General features: G+C 42.0%; 1 protein-coding gene across 1 annotated transcript in view; it reads right to left on the bottom strand.

The window, feature by feature from the left end:
• The window catches only part of LOC142488569 (maternal DNA replication licensing factor mcm3), a 40,783-nt gene that overhangs the window by 10,570 nt on the left and 13,251 nt on the right, over nt 1-16,962 (bottom strand). The window contains exons 6-13 of the mRNA XM_075589038.1: nt 9,368-9,476; nt 9,128-9,281; nt 8,884-9,015; nt 4,090-4,298; nt 3,564-3,738; nt 2,654-2,777; nt 1,145-1,298; nt 113-253 (exon numbers count right to left, since the gene is read on the bottom strand). Coding sequence (XP_075445153.1) covers nt 113-253; nt 1,145-1,298; nt 2,654-2,777; nt 3,564-3,738; nt 4,090-4,298; nt 8,884-9,015; nt 9,128-9,281; nt 9,368-9,476 — 1,198 coding nt within the window. The remainder of the gene's footprint in view (nt 1-112; nt 254-1,144; nt 1,299-2,653; nt 2,778-3,563; nt 3,739-4,089; nt 4,299-8,883; nt 9,016-9,127; nt 9,282-9,367; nt 9,477-16,962) is intronic.

The raw sequence follows: 16,962 nt of genomic DNA, 5'->3' as shown, positions 1-16,962 counted from the left end.
ACAGGCTAATCTATTCACCCGCTGCATACTTCAAAGGGAGGAGCACCGGTAATATAGATTGGTTTTCCATACACTGATATTTACAAAAAAATTCAAAATTATGCAGAAATACCTTTTTAAAATACGCAAACTGAACCAGCTCCAGCGCCATTTCAGCATCCTGGCGATCAATTGTTCTGCTCATTCTGACCTTGGCATGAGCAGTAGACAATCGGATCATGGTTTCTAATGCTCTAGCAGTCACTGGCATAGTCTAAGTAAAGATCATATTTATTAGTCAAAGCCCTCTGACATTAGACAAGGGTAATTAAAAAAACAAAAAACAAATGCTAAAATTTAGTAAGAGCATTAAACAGTTACTGAGGAGTTCTAGTCAAATCCATAAATACCCAAGATAGCCACTTGTTAGAAACACCAAAGGAAGGTTACATTCAAATACTTTAAGTACAGGTAATGTCATTAATATATTTTAAATGAATTTCGGAATTATCAGCAAAGGTATAATTTGAGACCATGTCCCTATGCCAACACATTTGTTCGATTAATAGGGGCCCCAAAATCGAACCCCAGCATGCAGTTATACAAAAAACCTCATATGCAGACTGATATGCAAAGTATTTGATTATAAATAGCATAGACTTATTGATCCAGGGAGGCATATGAAATTATCTTCTTGTGGAAGCTTTACTTCACTGCTACATTTTGGGAAGGGGCCCTGCTCTAATGAGCCTGATGTGATGGTGATTGAGATCTGCTTTCTACATTTAAAGTCTTATTAGTCCGTCTTGCATTGCTACTGCCAACAAAAATTGGTGTTGAAGTACTGTATAGAATATAGTATTTGACAGCAGGGACAGAACAGTACAGCAGCAGGCTCTCTTATCAACCTGCAGTATGTTACACAGGTGACAATCTATACTAACTATACAGTATGCTAGTAGAGCTTGTTCCAGGACAACAGAAAACCTTGGACTTATCTAGCATGTTTAAAGATACATTTCAAATCTTTTGCCAAAACATTACCTATAAAATGAATTGGGTTGCCTTTGTTTTTAATATAAGTTGCCATCTACGTGTCCTGTATTCAGTCAATATTAAAATACAATACATAACAAGTATTAATTGACATTGTTTATTTACTTACCCTAGCAGAATCATTAGTCATTTGCTCATGGCTCCGGATCTTTGAGTATTCCTCAGCTATGAAGTCAGCAGCCGCATGAGTCAGAACGGGCTTGATTAATTTAGCAACATGAATATACTTCCGAATAAACTGCATGCTGACAATGTTTGTTTTGCTTTAACAAAGAGAAAAGTTAACATAGGAGATTTTCTAGACATACACCAAGACCAAAGTGGACTAAGGACAGTGATCGATTCACAAACCAAAAACCATCAGGTCACATTTAACTCTTCACAGATCAGTGCAATTGATTTTGACTGTACTGGATGCTGTTGTCCTAATTATTTAGGAGTAATGGATACACAACCTCTCTGCTCATAATCAATGTGTATCCAAACATCTGCAAGAAAACTAATGGACTGCAGCAGGAGTGACCAACTCCAGTCATCAAGGGTCATCAACTAGTCAGGTTAAGGATATCCCTGCTTCAGCACAGGTGGCTGAATCAGTCAACTGAGCCACCTGTGTTGAAGCAGAGATATACTTGAAACCTGACCTGTCGGTGGCCCTTGAGGACTGGAGTTGGCCAACTTTGTACTGTGCTAACAAGGTGTCCATTTCCACCATTGTGGAAATTCCAGTACTATTCAAATATTCCTTTCAGGTAATCAAGCCAAATGTCCTTTTGCCATGGTTCAAGATATCAAAAAGTAACTGTCGAATGAATGGTACATTTTTGACTACTGCAGCAAATGTTTCTTGTATAGATATTACCACTGGGCTAGTCTTGGGCTTTGCGAGGCCCAAGGCAGCACGCTGGAAGCAGGGCCAACCCCTGTCAAAAAGTTAAGGGGCCTTACCTTGACGAGCAGACCTCCGGCGTCATGTGACATCATGGGCATCATTTGAAATCTGTCACCGAGGCAACGCTACAGGAGACCGCTCGCTCCGTAAAAGGTAACACCCCTCACAAAGGAATACACACCTCTCTGCCAGTTCGGGCCCCGCACTTCTTCCTCCTGTCAGCACCAGGATCCAACTTCTGCCCGACTAAGAGGGGGAGCTGCAGGGAGGCCGCACACTCCTCTTACAGATCCCTTCCCTCCCCCCCCGTCGGTTGTAAGTTGGATCTCGGCGCCGAAAGGAGGGAGAGCGGGAATCAAAATGGCTGTCTTGTCTGAAGGCCGGCACTGGCTTAGGATACCAATTCCTACATTTTGGGTTTGATTTATTTTTTCATTAAAAATTTTTTCAAGTACTCACTGAGACCATAATGCAACTAAATTGAGATTACTTTGCTCAGTTTTTCATGGAGCAATTTACTGGGCTAAGAAGAAGGTTGAAACTGTTGAGGGAAACGTTATTTGTTTTAGCTGGAATATGAAAGTACTGTAAGAAAATACTCGAGCCATTCTTCTAGAAATTGATCTAGTGGACCTATAACAATGAAACATTAATGCTTCAAAAAAGGTTTGAATTTTTTTAGTACAGAAAAAATATATACTGCACAAATACTCAAATCACACAAACTTTTTACGTGGCCCATGGAGTAGGTTATCATGTTTCTCGTAAATCTGCAACTCTTGATCAGTCACATCCATAGCACTCGGATCATCTGTGGCAAAAACCTCAACACTGCATCCAAGCGGCATTGCTGTGAACAGAAGGTTGTTGCATCATTTCTTTCCATCTCAGAATCAATAAATACTGTAGGTTATGTGAAAAAATAGAAATTATACTTCTAAAACAATACTTTAGTACCTTTTTTCATCACTATAAAGACATACAAATTTCACAATTACAATTTATAAGCAGTGGATTTCTGGAAAACAAAAATTACGTTAAATAAAACAACTGGAATAATGGAGGAGTTGAAAGATTTGCTTCAAACTTGTGTGGTGCCCAGAAAAGACACAATGCCTACTGCACTGTACATATTTAACTCCTGTAAATTGATTAAGAGCAGCAAAAAAGCATGTGAAAGCTTTTTTTTTTTTTTTTTTATAAGTCAGTTTTGCAGTATTAGATAGTGTCTATTGTTCAAGTCAATTTATTTTTTTTAATTAATGTTAAAGCATCCTTTCATTTCTATAGCAGGCTTTAACCCCCCTTTCTAGCATTGCAAGATCTTTGCAACACTTTTTTCCTGTTCCCAGCAGTTTGAGCCGCAAAATGTAACAAATCGCTAGTGTTACCTTGTAGCTGACGAGTTACACGGACTGAAGGATTGATTGAAACTGAAAGGAGGCCATTATGTTAGGCACACAATCAGGATTTTTACAGATTTATAACAAGAGCACCAAATGATTGCCAGTTTAGGCATGAATGTATATACATCGTAGCATGCTTTACATATATTTAAAAAAAAATAAAAAGGAGGGGGAGAAAGGAGAAAATAAATATAGCTCCTTTATGGATAAAACATCTAGGCTTTGAATACCATAGCCATCTTGTTCCCCAGGAGTCCTATATCTGTGCATTCTCAGAACATGGTCAGCAATTTCACGATCATTGTCTGCATCCATTTGGTCCAGAACGATAAAGAGCAAATCAAATCTTGAGAGCAGAGAGTCTTGCAAACCAATGTTTTCCATTGGTGTTTTATATTGATCATACTGTTGGAGTAAAGAAATTACATTGTCACACCCTTCATTCCACACTTTATCAAGTATAACAAATTAGTATCCTGACCAAAAAATAAATACATCTGGAACAGGATTAGTACTTTATGACCAAGAGAGTTCTTGCGACGTTGATCAGTCCAAATCGAAACACTTCTCTAAACTCCCAACTAGTTACATACTGTACACACAGACTTGTCATCCTCTGAGACATACCCATCCATCAACTGGATTTGCAGCTGCCATGGCAACGTGACCCGTGAACGCTGGAGCCAAGGTAAGGAGGGGGGGGGGGGGAGAGCCGGCAGGGGGAAAGAGATTGTGCACCCCTGCTCTGAGACATACCCTTCCATAAACAGGATTTGCAGCTGCCAGCACGCTACATCGAGCATTGAGCCTTGCTTGGATTCCTGCTTTCGCTATGGTCACACGGCCCTGCTCCATTACTTCATGGATCGCGGTCCTGTCCATATCAGACATTTTGTCAAATTCATCAATACAGACAACACCTCTGTCAGCAAGCACCATGGCACCTGCTTCCAAACGCCTTTCACCTAGAAAGATCAAAAGTGGCAAATCAAATTTACCAGTATTTACTTGAATAAAGCAGTTACATGGTGTAGCTAAAGCAGTGGTCTATAGAAACACTACTACCTGCTATTTCTTGAATATAATTAGCTTATTACAATGGCGTTACCAGAGGAATTTGAACACATGTAACTAGGGGTCAAAAGATTAGACTTTTTTGCATTTTTGATCATCCACAGCAGACTTGCAAAAACCTACAGTGTATGAGGTTTTGAAAGATATTTAGTGTTTTTTCATCGATTAAACTACAGTGCAAATTTGGTCCCCTAGAAGAATCATGACTTATCCGATAAGACAATCTACAATAAAACTACATTCCATGCAAATAGGGGTGTAAAATGAATGATGCCAATACACACACATTTTATTGTATGTCGGCTTCTCTATAGGATTGGTTTTCTTCACTTGCTTAGGACAATGAATTAAAACATTGTCTTTGCAATAAACTAAAAGGAAGTAAACTGCCTATATAAATTATGTATCCAAGAGGTCAGAATATATTTGCAAAGTTCTTAGCTAGAACAAGTAATGCTGAAAGCGTATAGGATGGATAACTAATTCAGTAACCAAAATATCAACTAGAGGTTTGTTGCTGGAGTACATTGGGTGTGCAGTGTTTTTGTTTTAGCATCATTTGTGTTTATGTTACTGATGCATGTTTGTAAAAGTAGCAATGAGCACTGATAGAATTGCATTTTGTTTGTGCATCTCTGTAGACCGATATATTGATTACCATCAGGGTCAGTGGCATTCCACACAAAAACACTCCAACTACAAGCCAATATCTCTCCTCCCAATACTATCCAAAGTCATGGAAAAATGTGTTCACTCCCAATTAAGCAATTGCTATACAAAGACAAAATTTCCCTAGCCAATTCCAATTTGGCTTTTGCCCCCAAACACTCCACTGTAACTACCCTCCTAAAAGTTTGCAATGAAATCCAGTGTGGAATGGAACAGGTACAACACTGGTACAATATTCCTAGATTTTGCAAAGGCTTTTGATACTGTTGATCATGTTATCTTGCTAAACTAACTCCAGTGCTCTGGAATAGGAAAGCATGCTTTGAACTGGTTTCCTTCCTACCTATCAGGTAGATCCCAACAAGTGTCCATCTCAGGCTCCAACTCCAACCCCTTGGATATCACCTGCAGTGTCCCGCAAGGCTCTGTTCTGGGGCCCCTACTCTCTGTGTTCATCAATGATCTTACTACAGCTGGTAAGGGAGCTTCAAAACATATCTGCAGATGACAGTCTTCTATGTACATAGCTCTAGCATCTCCGACCTTGAACACGTACTTCAATCTGACATGGAGACTTGAAAATTGGATTTACGAAAACAAAAAAAACTGTTTTAAAACAATGACAAGATTGTAACAATGGTATTTGGGACCAAGGCTACATTTTTAAAGCTTCCAAAGCAGTATATGGCTCGGCTCCTCAAACCCACCTTAGCAAACTTGATACCCTATACAATTCAATATGCCGTTTTGTCCTCCAATGCAACACATCACTGTGAAATACTCAAAGAACTAGATTGGTCATCTCCTGGCTTGCAATTCAAATACTTTCTGGGCAAGCTTCCCACCTATGTAAACAAGCTCCTCACCCCTACCACATGCAGCACTTATCGGAGATCTGACTCCAAAAGACTGTTCATGGTCCCAAGGGTCAACAAAGTATCCGGCCGCTCCTACTCTTAACGTGCACCTCACAATTGGAACAATCTACCGGAGACTCTCAGCCGCCACCAGTCTAAGTTCTTTCAAAACTAAAACCACATCACATTTTAATCTGGTCTGTAACTGTTACATACACCTATAACCAGTGTTCGACAAACCTATACATTTGCACGCCCCGGGCGAGTGGATTTAACATCGTGGCGAGCTCCTATTGGCCCAAGCAGCACACGTTTGGTACTAGGTGGCGAGTAGATTTTTTTGTTCGGCGAGTAGATTTTTGGGTGATTTGTCGACCACTGCCTATAACAATATCTACTGTGCATGGAATATCTTGTATATAATGTATAACCTTGCTCACTTAATGTAACAATGTATTTGTAAACATGATTATTTATTTTTGTCATCATAACTAGAAAACGAGAGGTAACTCAATGTATTACTTAAGTAATAATCCCCTCAGAACAGGGCATTACTGGCCAATATTGCCCTGGCTGGAAGAGTTGAAGGCCCAAGGCGAAGCCGAGGGACTTTAACCCAGCCAGGGCATTATTGGCCAGTAATGCCCTGTTCTTCGGGGATTATTACAATTATAGGCTAAATGTAGACTTATTTCATAAATAGACACTTTTGTATAGTTAAATAGATTTTTTTATTAAAATAAAATGGTAAATACATAAAAACCCCTCTATATACGCTTACACTGCAGATATCTATATCCACACACTGCCGCCCCCTCTGTGTGTACACACACACACACACACAAACAAACAGCACCTCCTCTACACTCAACACATACCTACACACACACACCACACAAACAGCAACTCTACACACAAACTGCTGCTACACATACAACAGCACAACACACACACACACACAAACACAGCACCTCTACACACACACACACACAAACACAGCACCTCTACACACACACACAAACACAGCACCTCTACACACACAAACTGCTGCTACACATACAACAGCACAACACACACACACACACACACAAACACAGCACCTCTACACACACACACACACACACACACACACAAACACAGCACCTCTACACACACACACACACAAACAAACACAGCACCTCTACACACACACACACACACACACAAACACAGCACCTCTACACACACAAACTGCTGCTACACATACAACAGCACAACACACACACACACTGCAGCCACAATCAATAATGCAGCCACTTACTAAACTTTGCACTCTGCCCCCCCACCACTACACACACACACACACACACACACACCACCTCTACACACACACACACACAGCACCTCTACACACAAACTGCTGCTACACATACCACAGCACAACACACACACACACACAGCACCTCTACACACAAACTGCTGCTACACATACCACAGCACAACACACACACACACACACACACACACACACACACACACACACCACAGCACTTCTACACACACACACACACACACACACACACACACACACACACACACCTCTACACACACACCCCAGCAGCTCTACCCACACCAGCAGCTCTACACACACAAACTGCTGCTACACATACAACAGCACAACACACACACACACACCGCAGCACCTCTACACACACACACACACACACCACAGCACCTCTACACACACACACCACAGCACCTCTACACCACAGCACCTCTACACACACACACACACACACAAACACAGCACCTCTACACACACAAACTGCTGCTACACATACAACAGCACAACACACACACACTGCAGCCACTTACTAAACTTTGCACTCTGCCCCCCCCACCGGCGCGCACACACACACACACACACACACACACACAGCACAACACACACACACTGCAGCCACAATAAAAAATGCAGCCACTTACTAAACTTTGCACTCTTCCCCCCACCGCTACACACAACACAGCACCTCTACACATACCACACACACCTCTATACACAGCACCTCTACACACACACAAACTGCTGCTACACACACTACACTGCTGCTGACACACACACACACACAGCCCCTCTACACAGATATACAACACAACAGCACACACACTGCTACTGACACGCACAAACTGCAGCCACAAACAAACTGCAGACAGACACTCACTTCTTTTTCAGACTTCTACTACCCCTCCCCCGTCTCATAGCTGTTACTTCAATCAGACGAATCCCCTGCCCTGTCTCAGCTGTTCTGAAAGCTGATTGACTGGAAATAAACTCATTGAAAACTACACATTCTGCTGCTTAAATTCCGACATTACTGATTGGATAATGCCCAGAATTTTAACCAATCAGAGAGCAGGGTTTTCAACAATGCCCTGAATTTTACTGCTTTAGCCTATAATTCCTGGTAAAACATTTTTATACAAAATATGCAATCATGCACTGTATACATTCCAGTCATTGAAGTTGTAATAAAAGGTTAAAAACACCATCCCTGTGTGACTATGAAGTGACTATTTACTACTCAAGAAACAAAATCACTGCACTAAATTGCTCCACTGTATTTAGACAAATCTACTTTTTGTATACAGTAACTTAGGTTGACATTAGTCTGTGTTCAGACTTTTCTACAGGTAACAAGCGCATTGAAGGGAGCAAAATCAGTGACTATTCATGCGATATTTCAGGCTCTGACAAGGCAGTTTTTCCAAGCTACAGGGACCACCCTATTTAAGTTGAGGTGAACATTAAAGACAACTGCAGTAGTTTAAAGTACTCATAGCTAACTAAGTAGAACATTAATTACATGGCTAATCGTAAAGAGAAGAAAAAAAACCAAGAAGGTGCAATGTGACATATTGCAGAGGGGGTGCCACCTTCATGAATTTACATAACAGTAGAGATTCTACGCACCAGTTTCTTGATCAGTTGTTACTGCTGCTGTTAACCCTACTCCAGTGGATCCCCTACCAGTCGTAGGAATAGCTCGAGGAGCTGTGTGCAATACATACCGCAGCAACTGAGACTTCGCAACAGACGGGTCTCCTAAGAGAAAAATTGCACACTACAGTATTAAAAAAATAAATAAATAATACCATGCGAGAAAAGGGCAAAATGGTGGGACTGTATTGATCACACATTTGGATTATTCTTTTACCTATCAAGAGAACATTGATGTCTCCTCTTATGCGTGTCCCATTATCAAGGACCTTTTCATTACCGCCAAGAAGCATGCACAAAATCGCCTTTTTGATGTACTCGTGGCCATGAATGCTGGGTGCCAGTGATTTGCTTAATTGATCAAATATGTCCTGCAGAAGATACAGAAAACACTCAAAGCCCACCTGGAACATTAGAAATCTGGTCAGACAATATTTAAATGCAATTTAAACCTTACATTGGAATGAACTTTGCAGAATTTCTTGATCTTTGCCACATCAGCAGCTGAAAATGTTGGTGAAATTTCTTTGCTCATCTGTTTGATGTTATTAGCCAGCAAAATGGTCCTGAACAAGAATTTAAAAATGTAAAGTCAAAAGATTGCAGAAAACCGTTATCGAATTGACTATGTTAGCTAATGTGATAAAAAAAACAAAATGTAAAAATTGACAAATTGCTCGATTTGGTGTTCAACAGATCTGCAGTACATATATTAATAGGACATACAGTACTTGATATGGAGATGGGATTTGTTACCTATGGGTACATTTAGCTAAATTTAAATCACGAAAGGGCAACCTATAATTCAGGGTTAAGGTTTAACCAAAAAACCTGGTCACAGACGAATCATTGGGATCTTTGGTTTTAAGCCGATAAAGACCGGAAAAGGAAGACATTGAATTTAGCAGACAATGATTTTTATTGGTGGAGTGTCCTCACACGGTGCTCTTCCCGCGACATTAATATGGCTGGCAGCATGCCAGTGACCACATAAGAGGCAGCAGTACTATGTAATGCCCCAGGAAGCCCACAGAGGGGGGGGGGGAGGGGAAGTTGAGGCAACAACTGCATCAACAACCCCTGTCTCCAGCATACCAACACCCACACCCCACATTTCGATTTGTGGTGTGGCAAAAAATGCCAAAACAATTTTTGCTATTTTACACCGTTTTGCTATTTTATATATTTAAACATCGATTCTTTTGCATATGCAAAGAGAAAATGTATCCAACTTACCGTCATTTTCTTTTCTGAAACCATGGCAATGGGCACCGTAGGGTTAAGTCCATCCTTAGCTGGAGTAGGACAGGAAATTGAACTCTGCATACAACATAAAAAGGCCCCTCCTATCGATATATTAAAAACATAGAGTGGGTAACAATGTGCCCACTGCCATATGGTTCCAGGAAAAGAAAATTACAGTAAATTGGATACATTTTCTCTTTTTCCTGTTCCATGGCAGTGAGTACTGTTGGGACAAGCAATACAATAAGGTAGGGCAATAATAAACAAAACACCAATATCAGTTTCACCTCATTTATTTTGTTACTACAAACTGAAGTACTTTGCGACCAAAGCTTGTGTTAGCCGAGGCCTAAATGTCTAGTCTATAATTTCATAAATGTGTTAAATGATTACCATACGGCTGCCTTGCAGATTTGTGCAGGTGATGCCAGTGTAAGGAATCGGGGAACATGTCCCTTGCAGCATGTTCCCTCCTTACCTCCTGCTGCACAGCATCCCGCTGCAAGTGACCCAAGAGCGCGTCCTCCACGCCTCCTGCTGTACAGCCTCCCACGCACCTTACCGAGCAAGCGCGCCCACGCAGCGCTTCCAGTTCCTATGGAGCTTGGCTCCGCCCCCGTTGCACGTCAACGCTAATATCGCCCTCACCTATCTCCTGCTTCTCACAGCCTATCCCTGCCTCCACAGAGGCCGCTCCTCCGCTCCACCCCCTTCTCTCATTAAATGTATGCTCAGCTGTTTCCATATATGCTCAGCTCTGTCATTTCCTCTTTGGCTGAGCATAATTATTGGTAGCCTTGTGTTCCCACGCCTTTGTCTCTGCCTTGTGCTTTACATAACCTGTTGTCGCTTGCCTCCCTGTGTACCGACCCGGCTAGACTTTGGACCCCGCTCTGGATTATCGACTCCGGCTTGCCTCAGACCATCCGACCTTCTCCATTCCTGACCACGGCAAACGGACTATCTACTGCTCTCCTGGCTCCAACCCTTGACCATGGCACTAGGGACTGACTATTCCTGGCACCTACCCACGACCTTCGCAAGTATAGCGACTAACCCACTCCAACCCAGACCCGGCAATCTTGACTATCCACTCTCCAGACGTGCCTCCGCTGCTGTGGTTGTGCAGTTCTATACTTTCCCACCTCAGTACTGGGGTCCCGCCTTGTTCGTGGTGAGCGCAAGCGTTTCAGTTAGTGTCTTAAAATGCTCACAATGTGGCCATGGCCCTTGTTGAATGAGCATTTAGACGTAAAGGTGGATTTTCTCCTATGCATGACATGTTCCATTGGGAAATTGTTGCCTTTGACGCCGCTTGCTCAGTCCTCCGTCCTTCTGTGAAGATAAAAAGGCTATCCAACTTTGATACCTCGAAATAGATTTTGAAACGCCTCACCACATAGAAATTGTGTAATACTGCTTAATTCCCAGTTTTGTGCAGAATGAGGGAATTTCAATTTTTTGGTTAATGTGAAATAGGGATAATCACTTTAGGCAAAAAAAAAATTAGTAAACTTTGCGCATGTTTGCCATATCCTGGTGAATTATAAGGAACTGTTCCTTGGAAGATAGTGTTCGTAACTCTCCCCCTCTCCTTGCTGACATGATGGCTATGAGGAACGCCATCTTCCATGCCCATAGTTTCAGAGATATTTTATGTACAGGCTCAAAAGAATGCACGTCAGGGTATCAAGAACTAGAAATCCCATGATGGAACTCTAATGCCGATTTGCGGTCTTAATCTTTTGACTGCTTGCAAGAAACGAATGTGGAGCCTTTCAGCTGCTAGATTTCTTTCTTTGCAGATAATTGCGCTTTATGAACTCAGACGTGTCCTCTATTAAATCCTTCTTACAGAAATTCTACCAATGTCACAGAGGCTGGTGAGAAGAAATGGTGTTAGTTTTCACACTAGTCCCTGAAACAAAGCCAAATTATGTAGGAGACCAGGGGTGCGCAAACTTCGAGCTGCGCCACCCTGCCCTGTAGCCGCAGCGTTCGTGCCCCCCCCCCCTCCAGTCACTGTCAAATGACGTCGCGGGTCATGTGACATCATTTGACACGCATTGCCATGGCGACAAGTCACTGAAGAGCCAGCTGGCAGCATGTAAGTAAGTTAGAGGCCTCAGGCCTCCCCCGGCATTTAATTTAAATGCCGTGGGGAAGAGAGCGGGGCCACTAACCGCCCGCGCTCCCCTTTGAAATTCTCCCGCCAGTTGTCAAGGGTTTGAATGTTTCACAAGACCTCGAAGTTCAACACTCATACATTCAGTAAATGCCACGAGTCTACTGAGTATGAGCCATCTGTAGCTCAAGGAAATTCATACACGGTGAGCTGTATCTGCTCTGAACATAACAAAAACGGAGTATGTGGGGATATAATTGAAAAAAATGTGTGTGGTGCTCTCAAGACAATACTTAAGCCAGATAAGTATATAACAGGAAAACAACCCTTGAATGAATATATATATATATATATATTGTCTCTAGGAATGTAGCCCGGTAATGACAAACCCACAGACCATGTAGTAAGGAAATGTCAATGACACCAGCAGGTGACCGGTAGTAGAAACATCCTAAGACTATAATATATTGTGATAAGGGCAATATGGAACGAACTCACTTGGGAATCTTCATCCACCATCAGCAGCAAGTCCAGTTGGGTTCCAATGTCCAGGGTTGAATGTGCATCCGTAGACAGTACTCAGAATGTAGAACAGGGAAGAAAAAACGAAGCACCAAGTCCAGCTGTAGAATAGCAATAACACCAACAGGGATACGTACCAAAAATAAGCTATTTAATAGGATCCAGGCAAAGTAACAAACACACCTACGCGTTTCGGACCTCTACAGTCCTTTATCAAGGTGAAATTCACCTTGATAAAGGACTGTAGAGGTCCGAAACGCGTAGGTGTGTTTGTTACTTTGCCTGGATCCTATTAAATAGCTTATTTTTGGTACGTATCCCTGTTGGTGTTATTGCTATTCTACAGCTGGACTTGGTGCTTCGTTTTTTCTTCCCTGTTCTACATATGTGGGGATATAACCAGATCAAACGCATATCTCCTTAAGAGCAGTCTTGCTCGAAACGCGTGGTAGGAGGAGGTCCCTAGTTTGTCTGTCAAGGTATCTGTTTTATGTAGCCGAATAAAGTTTTTTTAATCTTCAACCACTTCCTGGTGAGTCTGCGTACATAGGAGTTACGGCAATAAGAGGGATTGGAGGAAAGAGATGCCAGTTTGAACCGCCATTTGAATTTGAGGTCATCTGCCTGCAACGTACAGGAATTAAATCAACAGTCCAATTGTGATGTGGCCATCAGGTCTACCCAACGCTTCACCATTTCATGAAATATTTGGCTGTCTAAGGCCCATTCTCCAGGGTGAATATTGTTGCGACTGACAACCTGTCATGTGTTGTGGCCCAGATATATGTATGGCTGTCATATATGTGACATAACCTTCTGCCCATGACCGGATATCTGATGTTAATTTCATCAGTCTCCTGCACTGTTCCTCCTTGTTTAGCTATATACTTTACCACTGTGTGGTTTTCGGATATTATTTGTATATTTCCACAGTCTCTCTTAGGAATGCTTCTAGTGCTTTCTCAACTGCCTTGAGCTCTAGAAGATTTGCTGGTAAATGCTGATCTTTTGCTGACCAAGTACCATTCACCACCAGATCTCATCTGCGCCGCTGGCGTCTGTGGTGTTCAGTAACCAATGCACTTTATGTAGCGTATGTCCTTATAAACAGATGTTGGGCATTCTCCCACCATCTTCGTTAGTCCTTTGTGTGGGTACACACACACACACACACACACACACACACACCTTTTGGATTTCCGTTCATTGTTGGAAGAAATTTCATTGTAGAGGCCTCAAATGAGGCCCTGCCCAATTTAACACATTTAGTGTTGATGTGAATTTTTCCAAGAGTTTCATCCAATCTGCTGCGGAAGTGAAGCTTGCCGTCCTGAGTGCTTGTCTGGATGTCTTGGGGTCTGAGGCAAACCAACTTCTCCTTGTGCCATATGAAATTCTATTCCCAGGAATTTGAATGATTATGTTGTAATTAGTTGGGTCTTGTTTTTGTTTACAATCCAGCCATGACGACGTAGGAAGGAAATTACTACCCATCTGTCTTGTAATAAAATAACGCTTTCCTTTTGCGATTTTACAAGTAGGTTGTCCAAGGTATATTTCTATTCCCATGTTCCTTAATTCCGCTATCAATGGTGCAAACACCTTTGTGAATGTTTCTCGGCGATGTTGCGAGGCCAAATGGAAGAGATGTATATTGGTAATGTTCCTGATTTACCGAGAATCTGAGGAACTTTTGTTGTCCCTTCACTACTGGAGTATGCAAGTACGTGTCTTTGAGGTCTATTGATATCATCCAAATGTAAGGTTTTACTTCCTGAATAATGGTGTTTCGGAAAATCATTTTGAACTTTATTTGCAAGTCGGTATCCAGTTCTTAGATCTAGAACGGCTTTGAATCCTCCCGATGTTTTTTTTTTTAACCACAAAATTCTGGAATAAATGTATTTTTTCGCTAATCTTGAAGCACCCTTCTTATTACCTTTTCTTACAACAAGTCTTTCAGAATGACTGATTCCCCTAGTCTCTTTTGTCAGAGGACATCTTGATGTCAACACGTCTTTTCTTGAAAATCTCAAACTCCAGGTGGTATCCATAGGAAAGAATCTGAAGTACCCAACCCGTCGTCTATTGATCAAGTGCAAGCAGCCCTAAATTGCATTAATCTTCCTCTAACTGGAGACCACTGGACTCGTTGACCTTCATGCAAACTTCCCTCTAGTGAATGCAGGTCTGGAGCCACGGGGGATGGGGTGTGTTGGAAACACAGTTGTGGCCACCTTTCCAAGAAGTGGTTTCAAAAATTGTCTTTTCTGGATGGTATGACCTTGCTTCTCTATATTGTGTTCTCTGAGGAGGAGATGAAACAATCTGTGCTGTTTGATCCATATTAGGGGGGGGGGAAAAAATCTACCTTTCCCTTCTGATGCTTTGGATATAATGGAATCCAGCTTCTCCCCAAAAAGGAATTATCCTTTGAGGTAAATTACATAAACTGTTCTTAGATGCTGAAGCTGCCATCAACTGTGAGCCCCAAAGCTTGTGTTGCAGTTACAGAACATGGCATTGATCTGGCTGCTAATTTCACTGCATCTTGTTAAGCGTCAGCAATGTAGTCAACTGCTCACTTTATATCTGATAAAGCTTTTAGAATGGACACTTGCTTGACTCCTTTCTCTACTTCTTCAATAGTAGAGATTCATATGCACATAGCTCGATACCGACGTGGTTGAAATCGCAGGTTTGCACGCTGCACCTGCTGCCAGATAAGATTTCTTCAGAACGCTATCCATCACATCCATGAATGATGCTGCGTCATCAACTGGTTGGGAGGTATTCCTTGTAACTAGATATTCTTGCTTTAATTTTTGGTTAAACAACCAGAATTTCACCTCCTTTTGTCCAAAAGGACACATTTTGTTGAATTTCTTGGGAATCACTAGTTTTCTTTCAGGCTGAGCCCATTCTGCTTGTACAAATGCAGTATTGTGGTTGGTCGTGCTACTCACCCCTAAATCTGCTGTGACACTGTTTTCTTCATCTGTGCTCGCGGAGTCCCAGTAAGGAGACTTAATGGCCCATCGGGATTAACACAGCGAGGATCCCTGCGTCTGAATGCTACCGGGTTGCACATCTGCAAGATGTGCAGCAAGACAGACTGAATCAGTCAGTCACTATCTGCGCTCCACTAACAGGCGATCGCAGGGCTTTTATTTTATCAGTATTGAAATCATAACAGGGCCTGTAACCCGGGAAGCAGGGGGTCCCCTGGTCTGAAATTAATGCAGTTAAGCTGCAGAGATCTCCTGCTAATGAATGCAGTTAAGCTACTAAAGGCCCTGTTATGGGGCGCCGGTATCTCCATGTTTACAATTTCCTGCGTCAATGTATGGAGATACTGGCACCTCATAACTGGCCTGTAACTCAGGAAGCTGGTGTTCCCAGAGGCTGAAATTAATGCGGTTCAGCTCCGGAGACCGCCTGCTTCAATACTGTTTTATCAAAATAAAAGCAGCTTTATTACCTTAGTGGTCAGCCACTAATGAAGGGGATAAGCCAGAGTACCTGGTTTATTGGGAGTATCGGTGGTGGGTGAAGGGGGTAGTTGTCCTAGGGTGGGTGGTTAGGCCTACCAGGAAGGTTATGGGAAGGATTAACCATATTCTTAATTACTTCATGGATCGGAAAAAAACCTAGTCTTGCTTTAGATTCCTGACAGATGCTCTGACATCTTCTACAGCCTCCAATTCCAATATTTCCCTCATTGCTTTAGAGATTATAGATTGAATTCAGATTCTTCTGTCTGAATCTCTTGCTCTGAGGATTTTCCGTATTCTGCTACTGAGAAATACAGATATTGTACCTCTGATTAGTCTGGCGAGAACGCCTTCAGTTTATCCAAACGAGATGTTGATCTTGTGTTAGTTTAGTTACAGTATTTGTTGTACTTCTGACTCACTGAGTTACAGTATCTTTCATCCATGACAAAAACTATTTCATTTGGATCCCCTGCTGCTGCTGCTTTTAGACAATTTCCACAGAGTTTTAACTTCTAATGCAGGTTTAGCACATGCTGCACACAATTTAGCAAATTTATTTTCTGATAGAGAACCTCCATTGCCATTGTCGAAGTTCCCTCTTCTGACTATCACATTGAAACTATCGTGACAAAAACATGCATTTAGTCCTTCATAATTAACCCT

The sequence above is a fragment of the Ascaphus truei genome, chromosome 2 (genome assembly GCF_040206685.1).
Source record: "Ascaphus truei isolate aAscTru1 chromosome 2, aAscTru1.hap1, whole genome shotgun sequence".
NCBI lineage: Eukaryota > Metazoa > Chordata > Amphibia > Anura > Ascaphidae > Ascaphus > Ascaphus truei.
The sequence above is the reverse complement of the archived record's forward strand: the minus strand, read 5'-3'. Positions and strand labels throughout refer to the sequence as shown.